General features: G+C 42.1%; 1 protein-coding gene across 1 annotated transcript in view; it reads right to left on the bottom strand.

Moving 5' to 3' along the window:
• Positions 1–18,373, bottom strand: part of Saxo1 (stabilizer of axonemal microtubules 1) — a 90,844-nt gene that overhangs the window by 18,121 nt on the left and 54,350 nt on the right. Inside the window, exon 2 of the mRNA XM_070005296.1 lies at positions 6,112–6,291. Within this exon, the coding sequence (XP_069861397.1) occupies positions 6,112–6,291 (180 nt within the window). The remainder of the gene's footprint in view (positions 1–6,111; positions 6,292–18,373) is intronic.

The raw sequence follows: 18,373 nt of genomic DNA on the forward strand, positions 1-18,373 counted from the left end.
ACCTAGGTAAACTGGCAGAGGGAGACAGTTAGTTACCTCCCTCTTCACTGAGGTCACATCCTGGAATTCCCTCCCAGGCCCCACCATGCCTGTGGGAGGTCACATCTGCATCCAGTGTGGCCACAGCTCCCCCCTACTGGCCACACCTGGCTGAATCCTCTCCCCACCGCTTCCCTACTTAAACCCCCACCCCTTCCCTACTTAAACCCAGGTGGGACACTCTTCTTTCAGCCAGGTGTGACTCCACCAAGCATGGAAGGGCAGCAGTTGGGTAATAAAACTCTCTCCTGCCTGAATACCATGTGGTGTTCTCTTCATCAGCTACCTAATTAAACCTACCTATTTAACTTACCTAACAAGTACTATCTCCCTCCTGTACTCAGTTCCTCAAATCCTACCAAGGCAGAAGGTAGCCTTATCACCATTTCATATAGTCTGGAAAAATATTGTAGAAAGCACTAAAGAGTGATCAAATTCAGCAGATTCTGGAGGAGAATCAATAGAAGCTATCAGCACTGGCTGGGTCTTCACTGCTTGCGTTTCCATTAACTCCTTAAGAATCACAACTTCCCATCTGAAAGCAAAGAGCCTGTGACAGGCCAGGTAGCTAAAAAGCAATTTTTTGTTTGTTATCTTTTTTGACATAGAACCAAAAGACCAAATCAGAGGTAACTACAGATGCTAGGAATTAAGAACTAATCCCAGGAAGGAGAGAACTGATGTTGGAAAGTCAAAGCTCTGTTTATAACTGGGCCTTAATCCCTGCTTGATCTCACAAGCTTGGGGCAGACTTTAAACAACCTTGCTAAAGACAGAAAACAGAACGGAAGTTGGAGCTATTGAAGTGAGAAGGCTGAGTCTATGTAACTTCTTACAGCCACCTGGTGCCTTGTTGGGTAGAATGAGGTTTCTACCCAGTAGAGAGGTAAAAGGCCATTCATTAGATACAGATGCCTAGCTCAAGGTGAGCTAGAAGAGCCCTGCTTCAGAGAACTGCAGATATCATAGCCTTAGGAAAACTTTCATAGAGAATGCTCTGATTCTGCCTTGATTACCTCTCTAAATGGCTTGAATCAGCCACCTCTGAGGAGCATCTAAGATTTCCCCTCTATGGAAAGGCTGAGGTATATCTTCCCTAGATGGAAAAGTTCTGCTGTACCTAAGCACCTAAAAGTTCCTAAACTTATACCTGAGTTTGTCCATATAAGGTATACTTTTGTTAAGGATTGATCTTCACCCCAAGCATGTGGTTTTTGTCTTTAAAAGCTTAGTGCAGACTTTGTTCAGGGCTACAGGTCCTTGAGACAGGAGTCCACCTGCAGACACCAGCTCTCCAATAAAGACTCTCAATTGACCTCTCAAAATATGGCTTCTCTGTTTCTCATGGCTGGATTCGCCTTACAATACTATTACCTAAGACAGGTACTTTGCATGCTGAGGCCAATAAAATCACCTGCTTGATAAACAAAAATTTTCTTCAAAGGAATAGAGAGAGGGAAGGAAGGAAGAAAAAAAAACAGGGAGAGGAGAGGGGAGGGGAGGAAAAAGGAAACAGATTTATCAGGCACTAGATAAAATGTCTCCTTTTAAATATCCACAAACTCAAAGACTCATATTGTTTAGACAATTCAAAAGCTCTGAAATTACCCAGGCAAGGTCAATGCTAAGAATTTTATCCAGTTGTCTTCATCGGGCACAATTTCAAGGGAAGTAATTATATCCCCAAAGGTATAACTTTAAATCATGTATGTATTTCAACTGAAATTGTATAAAGTTCAATAGGTAGAGCAAGCCTTGAGCCCATGACCAACTCTCTCACTTCCTTTCTTGCTTTTAGAGAGGGTATCAAAGGCTCTCTTTCAACACTTTCCTCCTTTGCTCTCCTCCATTTACTAAAGAGTCTTATAATAAACAAAAGTGTATGCTACCAGCTTCCTGCGCACTGCCTTGCAGATCCATCCAGTGTGACCTCAACCCTATTGCCCCTCTGTGCCTCCAGTCCACTCTACCCATGGCCCCACTTCCTTTTAGGAAAAATATGCCATCTTTAGGGAGCTGACTTAGCTAACAAAAGTAATGTCCCAGAAGTAATGGCCCAAGTGCTTTATCTAGTGACATGCCTAAGGCCAAATGGAGCCTGACGTACAAACCTCTTATTCATAAATTGATCTCAGATCCACCTGAACTAAAGGCAAATCGTATGCAAGAGAATTGCCATGGGCTGCAATAACTAGTTTCACACTAAGCAGGGCTGGAACTCTCACATATTTTCCTTATGGCACCTGCTGTAAATCCTGAAGATTTATGGTCACTAAGAGTTGTGTGCAGCTGTAATCATGTCCCATGCTGGGATGATAACCTTTCCAGAAACCAGGTGTTTTCTGTGTCTGGACTTAATCACCCAACCCAGCCAAGCCCTGGGCCACATGACTTTTTCCTGCAGCAGGTGAAAGCCCAATGGCCAATCTCAGACACTCTGCAGAGTCAATCTTTACACAGGGAAGTGTGGAACAATGTGGTGATAAGGTCTCAAAAGCAAAGTTGACAATCACAGATAAAGACTTAGTGCTGACCATCCTTTCCCCCAGAAGTCTCTAGGAACACATAGAGGGTGTTTCTCTACCCCCTGAATAATGATATAACTTTGTTCTCAGCATGGCAGGCTTGGGGTTGAGAAACAATGAAACTGAGGCACATAGGAGAGAATGGATGTCTTCTACTCATTTGCTCCTGGCTTTTCTTTCTGGGATAGGAAATAAAGAAGAGGAGAGAATCAAACCTGATTTATTTCCATCCAAATAGGTAACCTGTCTACTGCCTCTTTTTCTTTTTCAAGCCCTATAATCATTAATAGATTGTTTTGAAATGTGAACTTCATCTACTGTTCCTGTGGCTCTAAAAGGACAGAGGGACTTCTGAATGATATGTTTATAGTTGTCTGTGACACAAGGCAAGGGTAATTTAGGACAGGTCAGATGATAAGTTTTGTTTTGCAAAGCAGGACAGGAGGAGGGAGCTGATAAAGGGCTACATCTGGAGGCCTTGGAGCTAGCAATGGGGAGGAGATCAGTGATAGGGCAGGAATACTCCACCAGTGAAAGGGTCTGACTTTGTTCTCCTAAGCTTTGGACAAGAAACAAAAAGCATCCCCCAGCATCCAACCCTCTGAGAACTCTTTTCTGAACCTCTATAATAGTAAATATAGTCCTAATACAACAACATCAACACTTCACTTCTAAAATAGTGTTGATTTCCTAAAAATTGCTTATAAAGTGGAGAGAATACCCAGAATTGGATGGAGTTTGTATGTCAGCCCTCAACACTACTCTTAGAATTTTCTGCCAGATAGACATCTCCTACATATAGACCTGAGGCTCTCAGGTTGCTGTTGTCCATGAGCACATAAAAGAAAAAGCAGACCTGGCACCGGTGGCTCACACCTGTAATCTTAGCTACTCAGAAAGCTGAGATCTGAAAATCATTGAGATCTGAAAATCATTGTTCAAAAGCCAGCCAAGGCACGAAAGCCCAGACTCTTATCTGCAATTAACCACCAAAAAAGACTGGAAGTAGAGCTGTAGCTCAAGTGGAAGATCACTAGCCTTGAGTACAAACGCTCAGGGACAGCACCCAGGCCTGGCATGAAAGAAAGAGAGGACTAGAAGGGAGGAAGGCAGAAAGAGAGGAAGGAAGGGAGGGAGGGAGGCAAGGAGGAAGGGAGGAAAACAAGCAAGCAATGCTGCAGAATGTCCAACATCTTTTGTTGTGGTTTTTCAAATCTTAGAGATGCTATTTTCTTAGCTAAATGTCACCCAAACTTAAGATTCATAAAGTATAATACATGGTAAGTTTATAAAGCAGTGATATAATTTCTAATGTATCCAGTAACATGGAGCTTCAGACCAAATCATTTATGGTAAATGCTTAAGATAAAGGTGGCCTAATTCACCAGGCCCCAGTGGCTCTTGCCTGTAATCCTAGCTACTGAGGAGTCTGAGATCACAGTTCAAAGCTAGCTCAGGCAGGAAAGTCTTTAAGAAGCTTATTTTTCAATTAACCACTAGAAAACTGAAACTGCAGCTGTAGTTCAAGTAGTAGTGTTTGCCTTGAACAAAAAAAGCTCGGGAACAGCACCCAGGCCCTGAGTTCAAGCCCCAGGACTAGCACCAAAAAAGTGACCTAACTGAGATTAAGAATCAGACCAGGCCTGGCACCAGTGGCTCACGCCTGTAATCCTAGCTACTCAGAAGGCTGAGATCTGAGGATCGTGGTTCAAAGCCAGCCCAGGCTGGAAAGTCTGTGAGACCCTTATCTCCAATTAACCACCAGAAAACCAGAAGTAGCACTGTGGCTCAAGTGGTAGAGCACTAGCCTTGAGCTGAAGAGCTGAGGGACAGCATCCAGGCCCAGAGTTCAAGCCCCAAGACCAACAACAACAACAAAACGGATCAGACCAGGTCCTCAGCTACCTCCCATCCTCAAGCTGCCCCTGCCCAATAGTTCTCACCAAGTTCAGAAAGCCCTTGCCTTCTTTTCTCCCATTATGGGACCACCTATACTTAACCTAAAAATGAACTTCCTGTAGATGGAGATAACAGGCTAGTAGATATGATCATCTTTAACTCAGAGGGTGTTTCTAGTCCTACCCTGAAAAAAAAAGCTGTTCTGCTTCACCTGGGCCATCTGGAATCTTTACTAGAACAGCACAAAATTATGATACAAAGGGCAAGCTACAGGGAAGAAAGTCAGCTGGTCCTTTAAACACCTGTGATGTGTAAGCGCTATGTGGGAACAATCAATATCCAGTGCATAGCAATCCTGCCCTTTAGGGATGAAGAATGGAAAGACAGAGAGCAATTCATCTTGCAGGTGTCACCTGGAAACTAAATCAGATTATCTGAGACTCTGCCCAATTGTGCTCAAAGATGTCCCTACTCTCCTGGATAGGCATCACCACCTAGGGGTTACTAAACTAATCCATGGAGGATTCACTAGAGTTCTGAAAGCCATTCAACAACCTTCAGACTAAAGCATTTCCCCCAGCTCCTTTCAACAAGCACACACTCTGCTATCCCATTCAGCTTCTGCAGAGAGCTAGTCCAAAGAAATCGAGTTTGCAAATCATCTAGAGTATGTCAGAATAATAATTTGTTCATATTTCTTGAACATTCAAGGCAGCCTAGAAACTTAGAGCAACCACCGGTGGCTCACGCCTGTCATCCTTGCTACTCCAGAGACTGAGATCTGAGGATTGTAGTTCGAAGCCAGGCTGGGCAGGAAAGTCTGTGAGAATTTTATTTCCAGTTAATTGCAAAAAAAAAAAAAAAAAGCTGGAAGTGGAAAAGTTGCTCGAGTGGTAGAGCACTAGCCTTGAGCAAAAAAGTTCAAGGACACTGCCCAGGCACTCAATTCAAGCCCCAGGACTGGCACAAAACTAAAATAAATAAATAAATAAAGCATCATTGCCCAAGTAGCTATCCATTCTCTAGTATCAATACTTGTTCACCACCCCCATCACCCAAGCTGACATGGAGCCTCCTATAAAACCCAGAAACTCCTTTTTCAGCCTTAGCTCCCCCTCTTCTCTTCCCTTTATGATAGTTTTATCTCCTTCCCTTTATTATATAGACAAATTCTGCCTTTCTGTGGACCCTTCTAGGCAAGAAGCACCCTTTCTCTTTAGGAGAGGTTTGCGAACAACTGAGCAGGCTAATAAATGTAAGATATTCTTTTATAGATTTAGTAAATATGAAGGCATTAATGGCATATGTCAATACTGCATATGAGTGCATTCATGGTGCACATTATTACATGGACATGACACATCAGTTTTGTTTTGTTTTGTTTTTGTTGGTCATGGGGCCTGAACTCTAGACCTGGGAGCTGTCCCTGAGCTCTTCAGCTCAAGGCTAGCGCTCTACCATGTGAGTCACAGTTCCACTTCTGGCCTTTTTCTGCTTATGTGGTGCTGAGGAATGGAACCCAGGGCCTCATGCATGCAAGGCAAGCACTCTACCACTGAGCCACCTTCCCAGCCCCCAATACATCAGTTTTGTACATACGTTATTGATTCAGTGCTATACATTGTACATTACTACTATTTTTCCTTACCTGGATGTAGTCATGCCTTCCATTGGTATAGGTCCTTTCTTGTACTCCCCTTTGGGCTTGAAGGAATCTCTGGGCAGGTAAGAGTTATAGGTAGGGTAGTTCTCCGTGTATTCAGAGAGAAAGTATGGTTGCTCTGTTTTATCATAAATCTTAGTAGCAAGATGTGGACAGTGATGCCTCCTATAAAAGACACATTGAGATTGCTTGGTTATTTTCTCTGGAGGAATACAATCAGCTTGATCATGCTATTTCCTCCATATGAGACCCAGATTATACACCACATGACTCCTAGCATTATAAATTTCTTTTTTTTTTTTTTTGTCAGTCATGGGGCTTGAACTCTGGGCCTGGGCGCTGTCCAGCTCTTCAGCTCAAGGCGAGCGCTCTACCACTTGAGCTACAGCGCCACTTCCGGTTTTCTGGTGGTTTATTGGAGATAGGAGTCTCAAGGTCTCTCCTGCCCGGGCTGGCTTTGAACCATGATCCTCAGATCTCAGCCTCCTGAGTAGCTAGGATTACAGGCGTGAGCCACCAGCGCCCGGCTCCTAGCATTAAAAATTTTAAAAATTAGAATTTAACTCTTATTTTTCTCTAGCAAACCATATGAAAGGGCCAGAACTTAAAAGACAATCTAGCCAGGTACCAGTGGCACACTAATATAATCCTAGCTACTCAGGAGGTTGAGATCTGAGGACCACAGTTCAAAACCCACCCAGGCAAGAAAGCCCATGAAAACACATCTCCAAACCACTAAAAAGCAAGGAGTTGAGCAGTGACTCAGGTGCTCAGGAGAGCACCTGCCTTCAGCAAAAAAAGCTGAGGGACAGTGCCCAGGCCTGAGTTAGAACCCCAGGACCTGCACCAAAAATAAACAACAACAACAATATAAAGAATCTGTCATTGTAATTGGTTAATCAAAATCATAAAATCATACACAATCATGGCCACAATGGCCCTCCCTGTATTGATGCCTCCCAACAAGCCATCAATGAAGAGCTTAATACTAACTCAACGAGCTGCACCAAGGCCCTGCCCTAGAGCTAGGCTGGTTGTCTTTTGAGCTAGTTAGTTCCTGGGCCAATTCAAAATATCACCACTGCAAGCAAGTGGTATCATTTATGCACAGGAAAATCACTTCTCTTCTGAGTCCACTAAATATTATTGACTATGTGACCCCATTTCACATAGAAAATCTTACCATATTAATCCAGCCCTCATTTCAATACTACAACCTTAAATAGATGGGGGAGAATGACGAAAAGGGTGACGGCTTATCAAAGCGCATTATACTTACAAGCTGACAGGGGGAATTGAAATCCTATTGTATAACTCTGTGAGGATAATAAATAAATAAATAAATGAACGTTCTCCTGATTATCTTATAGCTGAATACAAACCACCACCACCTTCTCTGTCCTCCTCACTTGGTATGCACAGTCTCGCAAATCACCTTGAGTTTGTTTATTCTTTCTCCCATCAGGCTCAGCATCCTTAACTTATTCACTGCTACATTACCACCACCCTCCAATCCTGCCTGGTATTCAGTAAACATTCGTTGGGTCAATGGGTACAGATACAAATGATCAAATGATAAATAATATCTTAAATTTCCAATTTAAAGTGAGTTTTTCCATTCTTCATGCATGGCAATAGACTTATTCTACTTATAGCTGAACAACAGGCAACTGTTGAACTGTCAAAAATTAAACACACAATGCATGATTTATTTGTATACCACAAACAGTTCTTACAGATCAGCTGGGGCATCTTTAGTCATAAAGAACTAGCACCAGCAAATATTTCATGGTAGTTATTTCCAGCGTAGTTCTATCAAAGTGTGACATGTAATTGTTTTTACAACTTATTTACAGAAATGAAAATACATAGTACTCTAGGGAAGCACCTAGATGCAAGGAAGAGGAAAAGTACAGGAGAGAGAGTAACTGAGACCTCATCACTGCTTATATAAACTACTTTCCAAGCAATACTGCTCCTGTTGCTAATAAACCCAACATTTCACATACACATGCTGCCAACACAGTTGCTCTGTGAATCTCTCTTCACCTTTCAGTGCATAGTCAACTTCTGAATACAACCACATAATAACAAATACCTTTGGCCAGGCACCAAGGACTCACGCTATAATCCTAGTGCCTCAGGAGGCTGAGATCTGAGAATCACAGTTCAAAGTCAGTCTAGGCAGACACATCTGTGAAACTCATCAATGAACCATGAAAAAATCAAAACTAAAGTAGTTCTCAAAAAGTATTACTCAAGGGGCTGGGATCGTGGCTTAGTGGTAAAGTGCTTGCCTAGTATGCATGAAGCCCTGGGTTCCATTCCTTAGACCACATAAACAGAAGCTGGAAGTGGCACTGTGGCTCAAGTGGTAGAGTGCTAGCCTTGAGCAAATGAAGCTCAGGTACAGTGCCTAGGCCCTGAGTTGAAGCCCCAGGACTAACAAAAAAAAAAAAGTATTACTCAAGTAGACCTCTGGCCTTGAGGGGAAAAGCCAAGTATGAGCAAGAAGCCCTGAGTTCAAGCCCCAGTGCCAACACCCCAAAAAAATTAGAGATATTCCTGTTTATTTTTCTTCTTGTCTGTAAATGTGTGCATAGGAAAATCTTAAGAAATGTGAAATTGAGCTGGGAATGTGGTTTAGTAGTAGAATACTTGCCTAGCATGCATGAAGCCCTGGGTTTGATTCCTCAGTCATAAACAGAAAAAGCCAGATGTGGTGCTGTGGCTCAAGTGGTAGATTGCTAGCCTTGAGCATAGAGAGGCTCAGGTCCTGAGATCAAGCCCCAGGACTGGCAAAAAGAGAGAGAGAGAAATAGAGAAAGAGACATGAAATTATCTATTTTCCTTTTTATTTTTATTATTAAAGTACTATTGATTCATGGTGAATTCAGTGCAATGCTCATCAAAATCCTATAGCCATTTTTCACAAAAACAGAAAATTACCCTAAAATTTATATGGAAACACAAAAGACCCTCAAGAATCAAATTATTATTATACTACAGAGCCATAATAACAAAAACAACAACAACAATACTGTGGTTCTGGCATAAAAACAGACAGGAAGGCCAATGGAAGAGCTTAGAAGACCCAGAAAATAATCCATGTACCTACCGTCATCTGATATTTTGGCAAAGGAGCCCAAAATTCATGTTGAATAAAATATAGTCTCTTCAACAAATGATTTTGGGAAAACGGGATATCCACATGTAGAAAATTGAAACTGGATCTCTACATCTCACCCTACACTAATATACATTCAAAGTGGACCAAAGACATTAATGTAAGTCCTTGAAACTACTGTAGAAAAGAATACAGGACTTACTGGTATTGGCAGTAACTTCCTGAATAGAACTCTAATAGCTCAGCAAATAGCAAGGATTGACAAATGGGATTATATCAAGCTAGCAAACTTCTGCACAATAAAGGAAATAGTCTCAAGGCTAAAAAGATAATCCATAGTCTACAGAATGGGAGAAATTTTCATCAGAATCTACAGGGGGCTTAAAAAACCAATTCCCAGAAAATCAACAACCCAATTAATAAATAGGCAAATGAACTGAACAGAGACTTCTCGAAGTACAAATGGTCCATAAAGAATGCTTAGCCGGGCACCAGTTACTCACGCCTGTAATCTTAGCTACTCAGGAGGCTGAGCTCTGAGGCTTGAGGTTCAAAGCCAGCCTGGAAAGACCATGAGACTCCTATCTCCAATAAACCACTAGAAAACCGGAACTGGCACTGTGGCTCAAGTGGTAGAGCGCCCACCTTGAGCTGAAGAGCTGAGGGACAGAGTCCAGGCCCAGAGTTCAAGCCCTGCGACCGACAAAAAAAAAAAAAAGAAGAAGAAGAAGAAATGCTTAGCTGAGCACCCATGGCTCACACTTATAATCCTAGCTACTCAGGAAGCTAAGATCTGAGAATCACGGTTCAAAGCCAGCCAGGGCTGACAAGTCCCCGTGAGATTCTTATCTCCAATTAACCACCAGAAAACCAGAAGTGGTGCTATGGTTCAAAGAGTACTATCTTTGAGCAAAAGAGCAAAAGAGCTCAGGGACAGTACCCAGGCCCTGAGTTCAAGTCCCATGACAGATGGAAGGAAGGAAGGGAAAGGAAGAAAGAAAGGAAGAAAGGAAGAAAGAAAGGAAGAAAGGAAGAAAGGAAGGAAGGAAGAAAGAAAGAAAAGAAAGAAAGAAAGAAAGAAAGAAAGAAAGAAAGAAAGAAAGAAAGAAAGAAAGAAAGAAAGATAGATAGATAGATAGATAGATAGATCGATCCCTGGCCATAAAGGAAATGCAAATCAAAATAAAATCAAGATTTTATTGACCATCATCAAGAACGTAACAATTCTGACATGAATGCCAGGGTAAGGTAAACCCTTATACACTGTTGATAGGATCTAAACCAGTACAACCACTACTGAAATCAGTGTGAAAGTTTCTCAAAAATCTAAAATTGGACTGTAATCCTAGCTACTCAGAAGTCTGAGATCTGAAAATTTGCAGTTAGAAGCTAGCCCAGACAGAAAAGTCCATGAGAATCTTATCTACAATTAACTATCAAAAAGTCAAAAGTAAAGCTGTGGCTCAAGTGGTAGAGAACTAAGTCTTAAGCACAAAAGCTCAGGGACAGTGTTCAGGCCCTGAGTTTACGCCCCAGGAGTGACACACACACACAAAAAAAATCTAAAAATAAAACTACCAGATTATCCAGCAATAACATTCTTGGATTCACATTCCAAAACAATGAGCCTACCATGGTACATGTAGTGAAGAGGGCTAGGGAAGAGGCAGAGAGCAGAACATAGCTGGACTTCACAGGTGGAAGATCTCCCTCAGCCACTGACTATTGTGCAATAGTGAGAAATTACTTAGCTCTTCTCAACTCCAACTTCCTTCTGTGTAATAATGTGAATAGCGATTCTTACTAGTTAATAAGTTTGTGTGGATTAAATCAGGTACTGGAAGTGAAAGGCCTTGCCTGGGCCAAGACAAGCACTCTAATTTAATAGGCTACATTTATGGAGCTATTGCTATAAACCACATGGGAAACTTATCTATTGTCCTAACTAATCTCCACAGCAATCCTAGGAGAGTGGCCCAGTTAATAAATGTGGAAACTGAGGTTTAGGGGATATTATTTAAAGTCACCTGGCCAGAAGGTGGTGGAGATAAGAAGGTTCCAAAGACTTCAGTCTCAATCACACAATATGCTGTATGGCTTACTAGGATGCCAGCTTTTAAAAATACCTGTTTACCAGGCATCGGTGGCTCAGGTTTGTAATTGTAGCTTCTCATGAGGCTGAGATCTGAGGATTGCGGTTCAAACCAGTACAGACAGAAAAGTCTGTGTGATTCTTAACTCCAATGAACCAGCAAGAAAACCAGAAGTGAAGCTGTGGATCAAAGTGGTAGAACACTAGCCTTGAACAAAAAAGTTCAGAGACAGTGCCCAGGCCCTGAGTTCCAACCCCACAAACTGACAGAGAGAGAGAGAGAGAGAGAGAGAGACAGACAGACAGACAGACAGACAGACAGACAGACAGACAGACAGACACTCGGGTGTGTGTGTGTGTGTGTGTGTGTGTGTGTGTGTGTGTGTGTGTGTGTGTGTGTGTGTGTGTGTGTGTGTGTGTGTGTGTGTGTGTGTGTGTGTGTGAAGCCAGAAGGAATTGAAAAGTCCCCATGAAAATTTTATCTCCAATTGACCACCAGAAAAACTAGAAAATAGTGCTGTGTTTTAAAGAGTGCTAGCCTTGAGCAAAAGATCTCAGAGACAGTACCCAGGCCCTGAGTTCAAGCCCCATGACTGACAAAAAAAGAAAAACAAAAAGAAATATTCAACATCCCTGGCCATAAAGGAAATGAAAATGAAAATAAAATCAAGATTTTATGAGCATCATCAAGAACATAACAATGTTGATATGAATGCCAGGGTGGAGTAAACCCTTATACACTGCTGGTGTGATATTTATACTCAGCTAAACCTAAAGGCAATGGGGTAAGAGGCAGAATTTTGACCTCCTTCATCCAAATCTCTTTTAGCATTCCAAGACAGACATCTTATCTTTCCTACTAATCCTGAAAATATGCCAATAGAAACTGACAAATAGATACAATTCCATCTGTATTTGAAAACTCTGGTCTTTCCCTGAGTGTTCTTTACCATATAAACAAGAGACTGTCCTTAAAGTAGTAACAAAAGCCAGGGAAGTGAAGAATACAATGTTGGATCTAGGAGGGCCCTGGAGACCAGCCAGTCCCCAGCCTAGACTTCACCACACAGATGTGGATGCTGAGACCCAGAAATATGGAGTTACTGCCTAAGGTCACACAGATGGCCAGCACAGCTTTCACCCCACAGCCCATATTACCTCCCACATCACTGACTTCCACTTACAATCCAATTTAAAACCCAAAGTTGAGCCTCTTAAAGGATTTGCAGCCTGCTTTTTCTTTTTCCCAGTAGAGGAAAGCCTTTGAACTGTCACAGCTGCTGATGAGGGAGGAAAACACCCAAGAAAATGTGTTTCCAGTCTGGGGATGGAGGCAGGGAGGAGAGGTATACCAAGTCACAAGCCATAAATATCATCACTCAGGGCTGGGTGTGGTAGTATGTATCTGTAATCACAGCTACTTAGAAGGTGGAATTTGGGAGGATTGTGGTTTAAGGCCAATCGAGGCAAAAAAAAAAAAAAATTATCAAGACTCAATCTCAACCAATAACCTATTCAAGATAGTTTAGCTATGCAAGAGGCCATAGGTAGAAGGCTCATGGCCCCAGGCAAGTCCCAGGCCAAAATATGGGATCTGGGATTGGAGGTACTGCCAACAGGGTAGTGCCTTCCTGGAAAGCACAAGGCCCTGAGTTCAAACCCCAGTACTACCAAAACAAAAGTCATCACTCATCATCCATACTCATAGTTTTGAATGATTCTACAATGGCTGGGTGGCAGATAGTAGAGGCAAGAATGGGCAAAGCCAACACTTACCCTGAAACACATATGTATATATCTGCAGTAGTTTGTATACTTCTAAATTTATCAACTAAAATTTGTTATTTTCTATCTGTACTATACCTAGCTACCAATGCTTTTATACACTGCACAATAAGGAACCTACATACACTTCATGACAATCTTGAGACAAAATGCCTGGCAGTCTTTCCCTTCACCTTATCTACAGATCTAGGGGAACAGAACAGGCTGAGAAATAAAGATGAGCCCAGTGTACATTGTACATGGTAAAATGAGCAGTATACATAAACTGACAGCCTGTGGTGACCAGTCCTTCAGGGGACCAGACTCTAAGAACAGAAAGCAGAATAAAACCCTTTAATACATGTCAGGAGCAAGTTCCCTTAAAAAAATATCCAGTCCAAATATGACAAGTAGATGACACTCATATGCCAACCAACAAAGGCTGCCTGGGGTGTGGCCCACTGAAAAGATTCTGAAGACAAGACCTTGTTCTACGACAAAAAAAAATACCTTGATTGATTAGTCATGTCTGCCAAGGGCACCAGATAAAGAAAAGGAAGAAAGTCCTAGCAGAAATGTCTACAGAAATGTCTACTGTTGAAAATGATGACTAGTACGAATCACATGTTTAAAAGACACCTGGATTGACAACAAAACCAGAAATGAGTTGCCAAGAAGAGAAAAATGAATTGAAGTATGTTAGAGAGTATCATGTTTAAGGAGGAAAAAGAAATTTGGTATGGGAAAGAAGCTAACAAAAAGAACAAGAAAGCTAATCACTGGTGGCTCATGCCTGTAACTCATAGCTGCTCAGAAGGCTGAGATCTGAGGATCCTAGTTCAAAACCAGCCTGGATAGGAAAGTCAATGAGACTCTTATCTCCAATTAACCATCAGAAAAAAATATAAGTGGATAATTGTAACCCCTCTGTACAGCATCTTTACAATAAAAGAAAACAAATTTTAAAATAAAGAAAAAAATTATAAGTGGTACTGTGGCTCGAAGTAGTATAGTGCTAGCCTTAAGTGAAAGAGCTCAAGGACAGCCCTCAGGCCCTGAGTTCAAGTCCAACAACCAACAAAAAAAACACCAAGAAAAAATTATTTTAAAAAAATGAAAATTTCGGGGCTGGGAAGATGGCTCAGTGGTAGAGCGCTTGCCTTGCATGCATGAGGCCATGGGTTCCAATCCTCAGTACCACATAAAAAAGCCGGAAGTGGCACTGTGGCTCAAGTGGTAGAGCGCTAGCCTTGAGCTGAAGGGCTGAGGGACAGCGCCCAGGCCCAGAGTTCAGGCCCTACGACCGGACCAAAAAAAAAAAAAAAGAAAATTTCACCCCTCTGTACAGTATTTTCACAATAAAAAGTAAAAAAAAAAAAAAAGGAAAAAAATAAAAAAAAAAATTTTAATAAAAAAATGAAAATTTCACAGATCAAATAAAGAAGTGGAGCTGCAGCTTAAGTAACAGAGTGCTAGCCTTGAGCAAAAGAGCTCAGGAACAGCACCCAGGCCCTGAGCTAAAACCCCAGGATGGACACACACACACACACACACACACACACACACACACACACACACACACACACACAGGACAGGTAGATGAATGAATAATGGAATAAATAAATGAAGACTATGTCAATGTTAATAATAGAGTCTAAGTGACAAGTATATAACCAAAATTCCTTTGATCAAGATGCATTACACTCATCAAGTGATATGTTGACTTAAAACCCCTTTGTACAACTACTTAAATCTAATTTTTAATTTAAAAATAAATAATTTGCCTTTATTATATGCTTGAAATGTTTTATAATAAAATATTGGGACAGACAAAAAGATAAGTTTCCTTTCATCCCTAAATGTGATTTCATTCCAATGTGATTGTGGCACCATGGTTCCGTCTAGAGAAGCGTAATTGCCCTGACAGCCCAAATATGACAAAACCTTCATCAGCTGGATGCTGGACACTTCCAGCATTCACACTGATTTGGGGGTGCAGGGGCCTTGTCACTCTAGTCTCTCTTTTTTCAGAGATTTAAATTTTCCTACATTAAGGAAATATGAAAACAAATCCCTAAGAGGCAGGGCCTCCATGATATAAGCATGTAGTTGCTTAAGCAAGAGCTTCCCTGGAGGCCAATACGGCTTCAGTCCAACCACCTGGGACAAAAGAGGCTCTTGATTTAAGCTGATGATAAGTGCAGAGCCTCTGACCACAAGGAGTTTCCCTGCTCACACGCTGGGGTTGGGGTCAGCTGCACCAGGCTTGTTCCCACACGGCCCTGCAGTGTCCCAGCCAGAGCGCAGCAAGCTCACATCCTTGACTGGAGTTTCACTCTGTGCTCAAGAAATCTAGTACCCAACAGCTGTGCTAAACAAATCTTTCCAAGGCTATCTTCCAGGCAGAACAAAGAACAACCAAAGCCTCTCTAATCCCTACTTTAAAACAAAGTTTCTCTTCGACCCACCATTTCTTTCCTACCAAGATTGCCAAGCTGATTGTGATTACTCTTATCACATCATTATTCCTGTAATAAGACTTTTGTTGGTCAGGCTCTGTGGACTGCCTAGGGAAAGGTGATTTGTTATTAAATAACCAACTAGGCACAATGCCTGGGACACCCACACACTTTTAAAAATGTTGTTTTTAGAACTTGGCCATGTGATATTGTTTTATTCCTGGTATAATCCTCAGATCTATACAGAGTAGAAAGCATGATCCCTGCCCCACTATAACCCCACCACCAATATCTCAGATGAGCTGGGCACTGGTGGTCCATGCCTATGACCCTGTCTATTCAGGAGGGTGAGATATGAGTATCATGGTTCCAAGCCAGCTGGGGCTGGATGTTCCATAAGACTCCTATCTCCAGGAAACTCCAAAAAGCTGGAAGTGGAGCTAGGGCTCAAGTGGTAGAGAGTTAGCCTTGAGCAAAAATCCTCAAGGACAGCTCCTAAGCCCTGAGTTCAAAGCCCTAGGATCAGCACAAAAAGAAAACAAAAACTATATCCCAGATAAAGAAGCCAGGCCACAGGGATTGGAAATTTGTACAACACAACAATCAGTAGCAAAAGCAGATCAGTCCCTGCTTTACTGACTCCAAGTGGGATGTTCATTTCATCCCATCTAATTCCTCCCTGTAGAAAACAGGCTGATTACTCAGAATATAAGAGCCTCCTCTACCCACAAGCACTAAGCTTGGAGTTAGGGATATGTGGCTTCTCCCTAAGTTACAAAAGAAAGGGACCCAGTGAGCTCAGATCTTATTTGGAAAGGAGGGAGAGAAAACAGTTGGATAAATGCCATCATCCATAAAACCCCAGATGTTTGGCTTGATGTGTCAACATGTTAAATGTCTCATATAATTAATTAAGGTAAAAAGATAAGTCACGCTAGACACCATGTTTATTTCCACCAGGCAGCTGACATCAAACACTCCACATGTACTAATTTGTTTCATAATTTCTTTCTTCACACAGGGCCCTTTTTTCATTTTGCATAAATAACAAAAAAAATGTGCTGTACTTTCCCACCCCTTTTGGGATGCTCAGGGACTGGCTAGGATCACCATGAGCTGTCAACTTTGAGGTCAGATAACCCCCAAGCTGGAATTCATAAAAGATGACTCCTCTACTAGCTCCAAGTTTGCAGAAAGGATTGGATAAATGAGCACCAGCCCTAGGCTTCAATGACCAGCTGCAATGAACACCATTGCTGCTACCCCATCCACACCCATCTGGACATACAGGAGATGCGGACTTTGGTTTCTACTTCAAGCTTCAGCAGGTAGACCAATAACAACAGAGGTGGAGCCCAAAAGTCCAAAGGAAGGACTGCAAAATAACTGCATCTCATCTTCTCAAGAAAGGTGCACAACATCCCTGCCTCCTTCCCTGGAGTGCTTTCATGCTTATGATGTTTTCCGAATTGCTAGCTTTGAGAAACTTACCAGGCACTTCATGGTGTCCATTGCCTTGAGCCCCCAAACGTGGAGCTATATCAGATTTTCAATGCCAATGTCACACTTTCTGGAGTCTTTATACCTCTAAACATGGCTTTGTCTCATCTAGTGAGTAATGGATATAAAAATAGCTCATTGGGCTCATGCACCTGTTTGATCTGCCCCAGCTCTCCTACTCAGTACACAAAATTTCTCCTGCACCACAGAGAGGAGCACTTTCTCAGTAGCAAATGGGAAAGCAAGACAGAGAGAAAGATCTAGATCTCGGATCCAATACCTAATTCAAGCAGTGGGAGTTTTTCTCTACTGTTTTTGTTTTATTTTTTGTTGGTCGTGGGGCTTGAACTCTGGGCCTGGGCACTGTCCCTGGGCTCTTCATCTTAAGGAGAGCACTCTATCACTTTAGCCACAGCGCCACTTCCAGTTTTCTGGTGGTTTATTAGAGATAAGAATCTCATGGAGTTGGGCACCAGTGGCTCACACCTGTAATCCTAGCTACTCAGAAGACAGAGATCTGAGGATTGAGGTTCTAAACCCATATCTTAGCCCAGGCAGGAAAGCCCATGGGATTCTTATCTCCAATAAACCACCAGAAGACCAGAAGTGGCGATGTGGCTCTAGTAGTAGAGTGCTTCCCTTGAGCTGAAGAGCTCAGGGACAGCACCCAGGCCCCATTCAAGCCCAACAACACACACACACACGAAAGAAAGAAAGAAAGAAAAGAAAAAACAAGACTCTTATGGATTTTCTTGCCCACAGCTGGCTTTGAACCACAATCCTCAGATTTCAGCCTCTTGAGTAGCTAGGATTACAGGCGTGAGCTACTAGGCCTGGCTTCTCTACAGTTTTTAAGCTACCAATTTTACTATCACAAAAGAATATTCTCGAGGGGTAGGGGGGGTTGGGGAGGATTGGGAGGGTGGGGGGAGGATGGGAAGGGATGGGAAGGGGAAACAAAGGAGGAGGCTACACTGCTTGATAAGAAATGTACTCATTATCTTGCCCATGTAATTGTAACCCCTCTGTACAGTATTTTCAAATAAAAAAATAAAAATTTTAAAAAAAGAATATTCTCGCACCAGAATCAACTCCAAATGGATCAAAGACTCAGGAGTCAAAGCAGACACTCTGAAAACATTACAGGATGGAATAGGAGAAACCCTAGGTCTCCTTAGCACAGGCCAAAATTTTCTTAATAGAGACCCAGAAACACAACAAATCAAAGAAAGGTTGGACAAATGGGATTGCATGAAATGGCAGAGCTTCTGCATGGCAAAGGACATAGCTAGCAAGATCAATAGA

This window comes from Dipodomys merriami, unplaced genomic scaffold (genome assembly GCF_024711535.1).
Source record: "Dipodomys merriami isolate MVZ:Mamm:240054 unplaced genomic scaffold, mDipMer1.0.p SCAF_11, whole genome shotgun sequence".
NCBI classification, from domain to species: Eukaryota; Metazoa; Chordata; class Mammalia; order Rodentia; family Heteromyidae; genus Dipodomys; species Dipodomys merriami.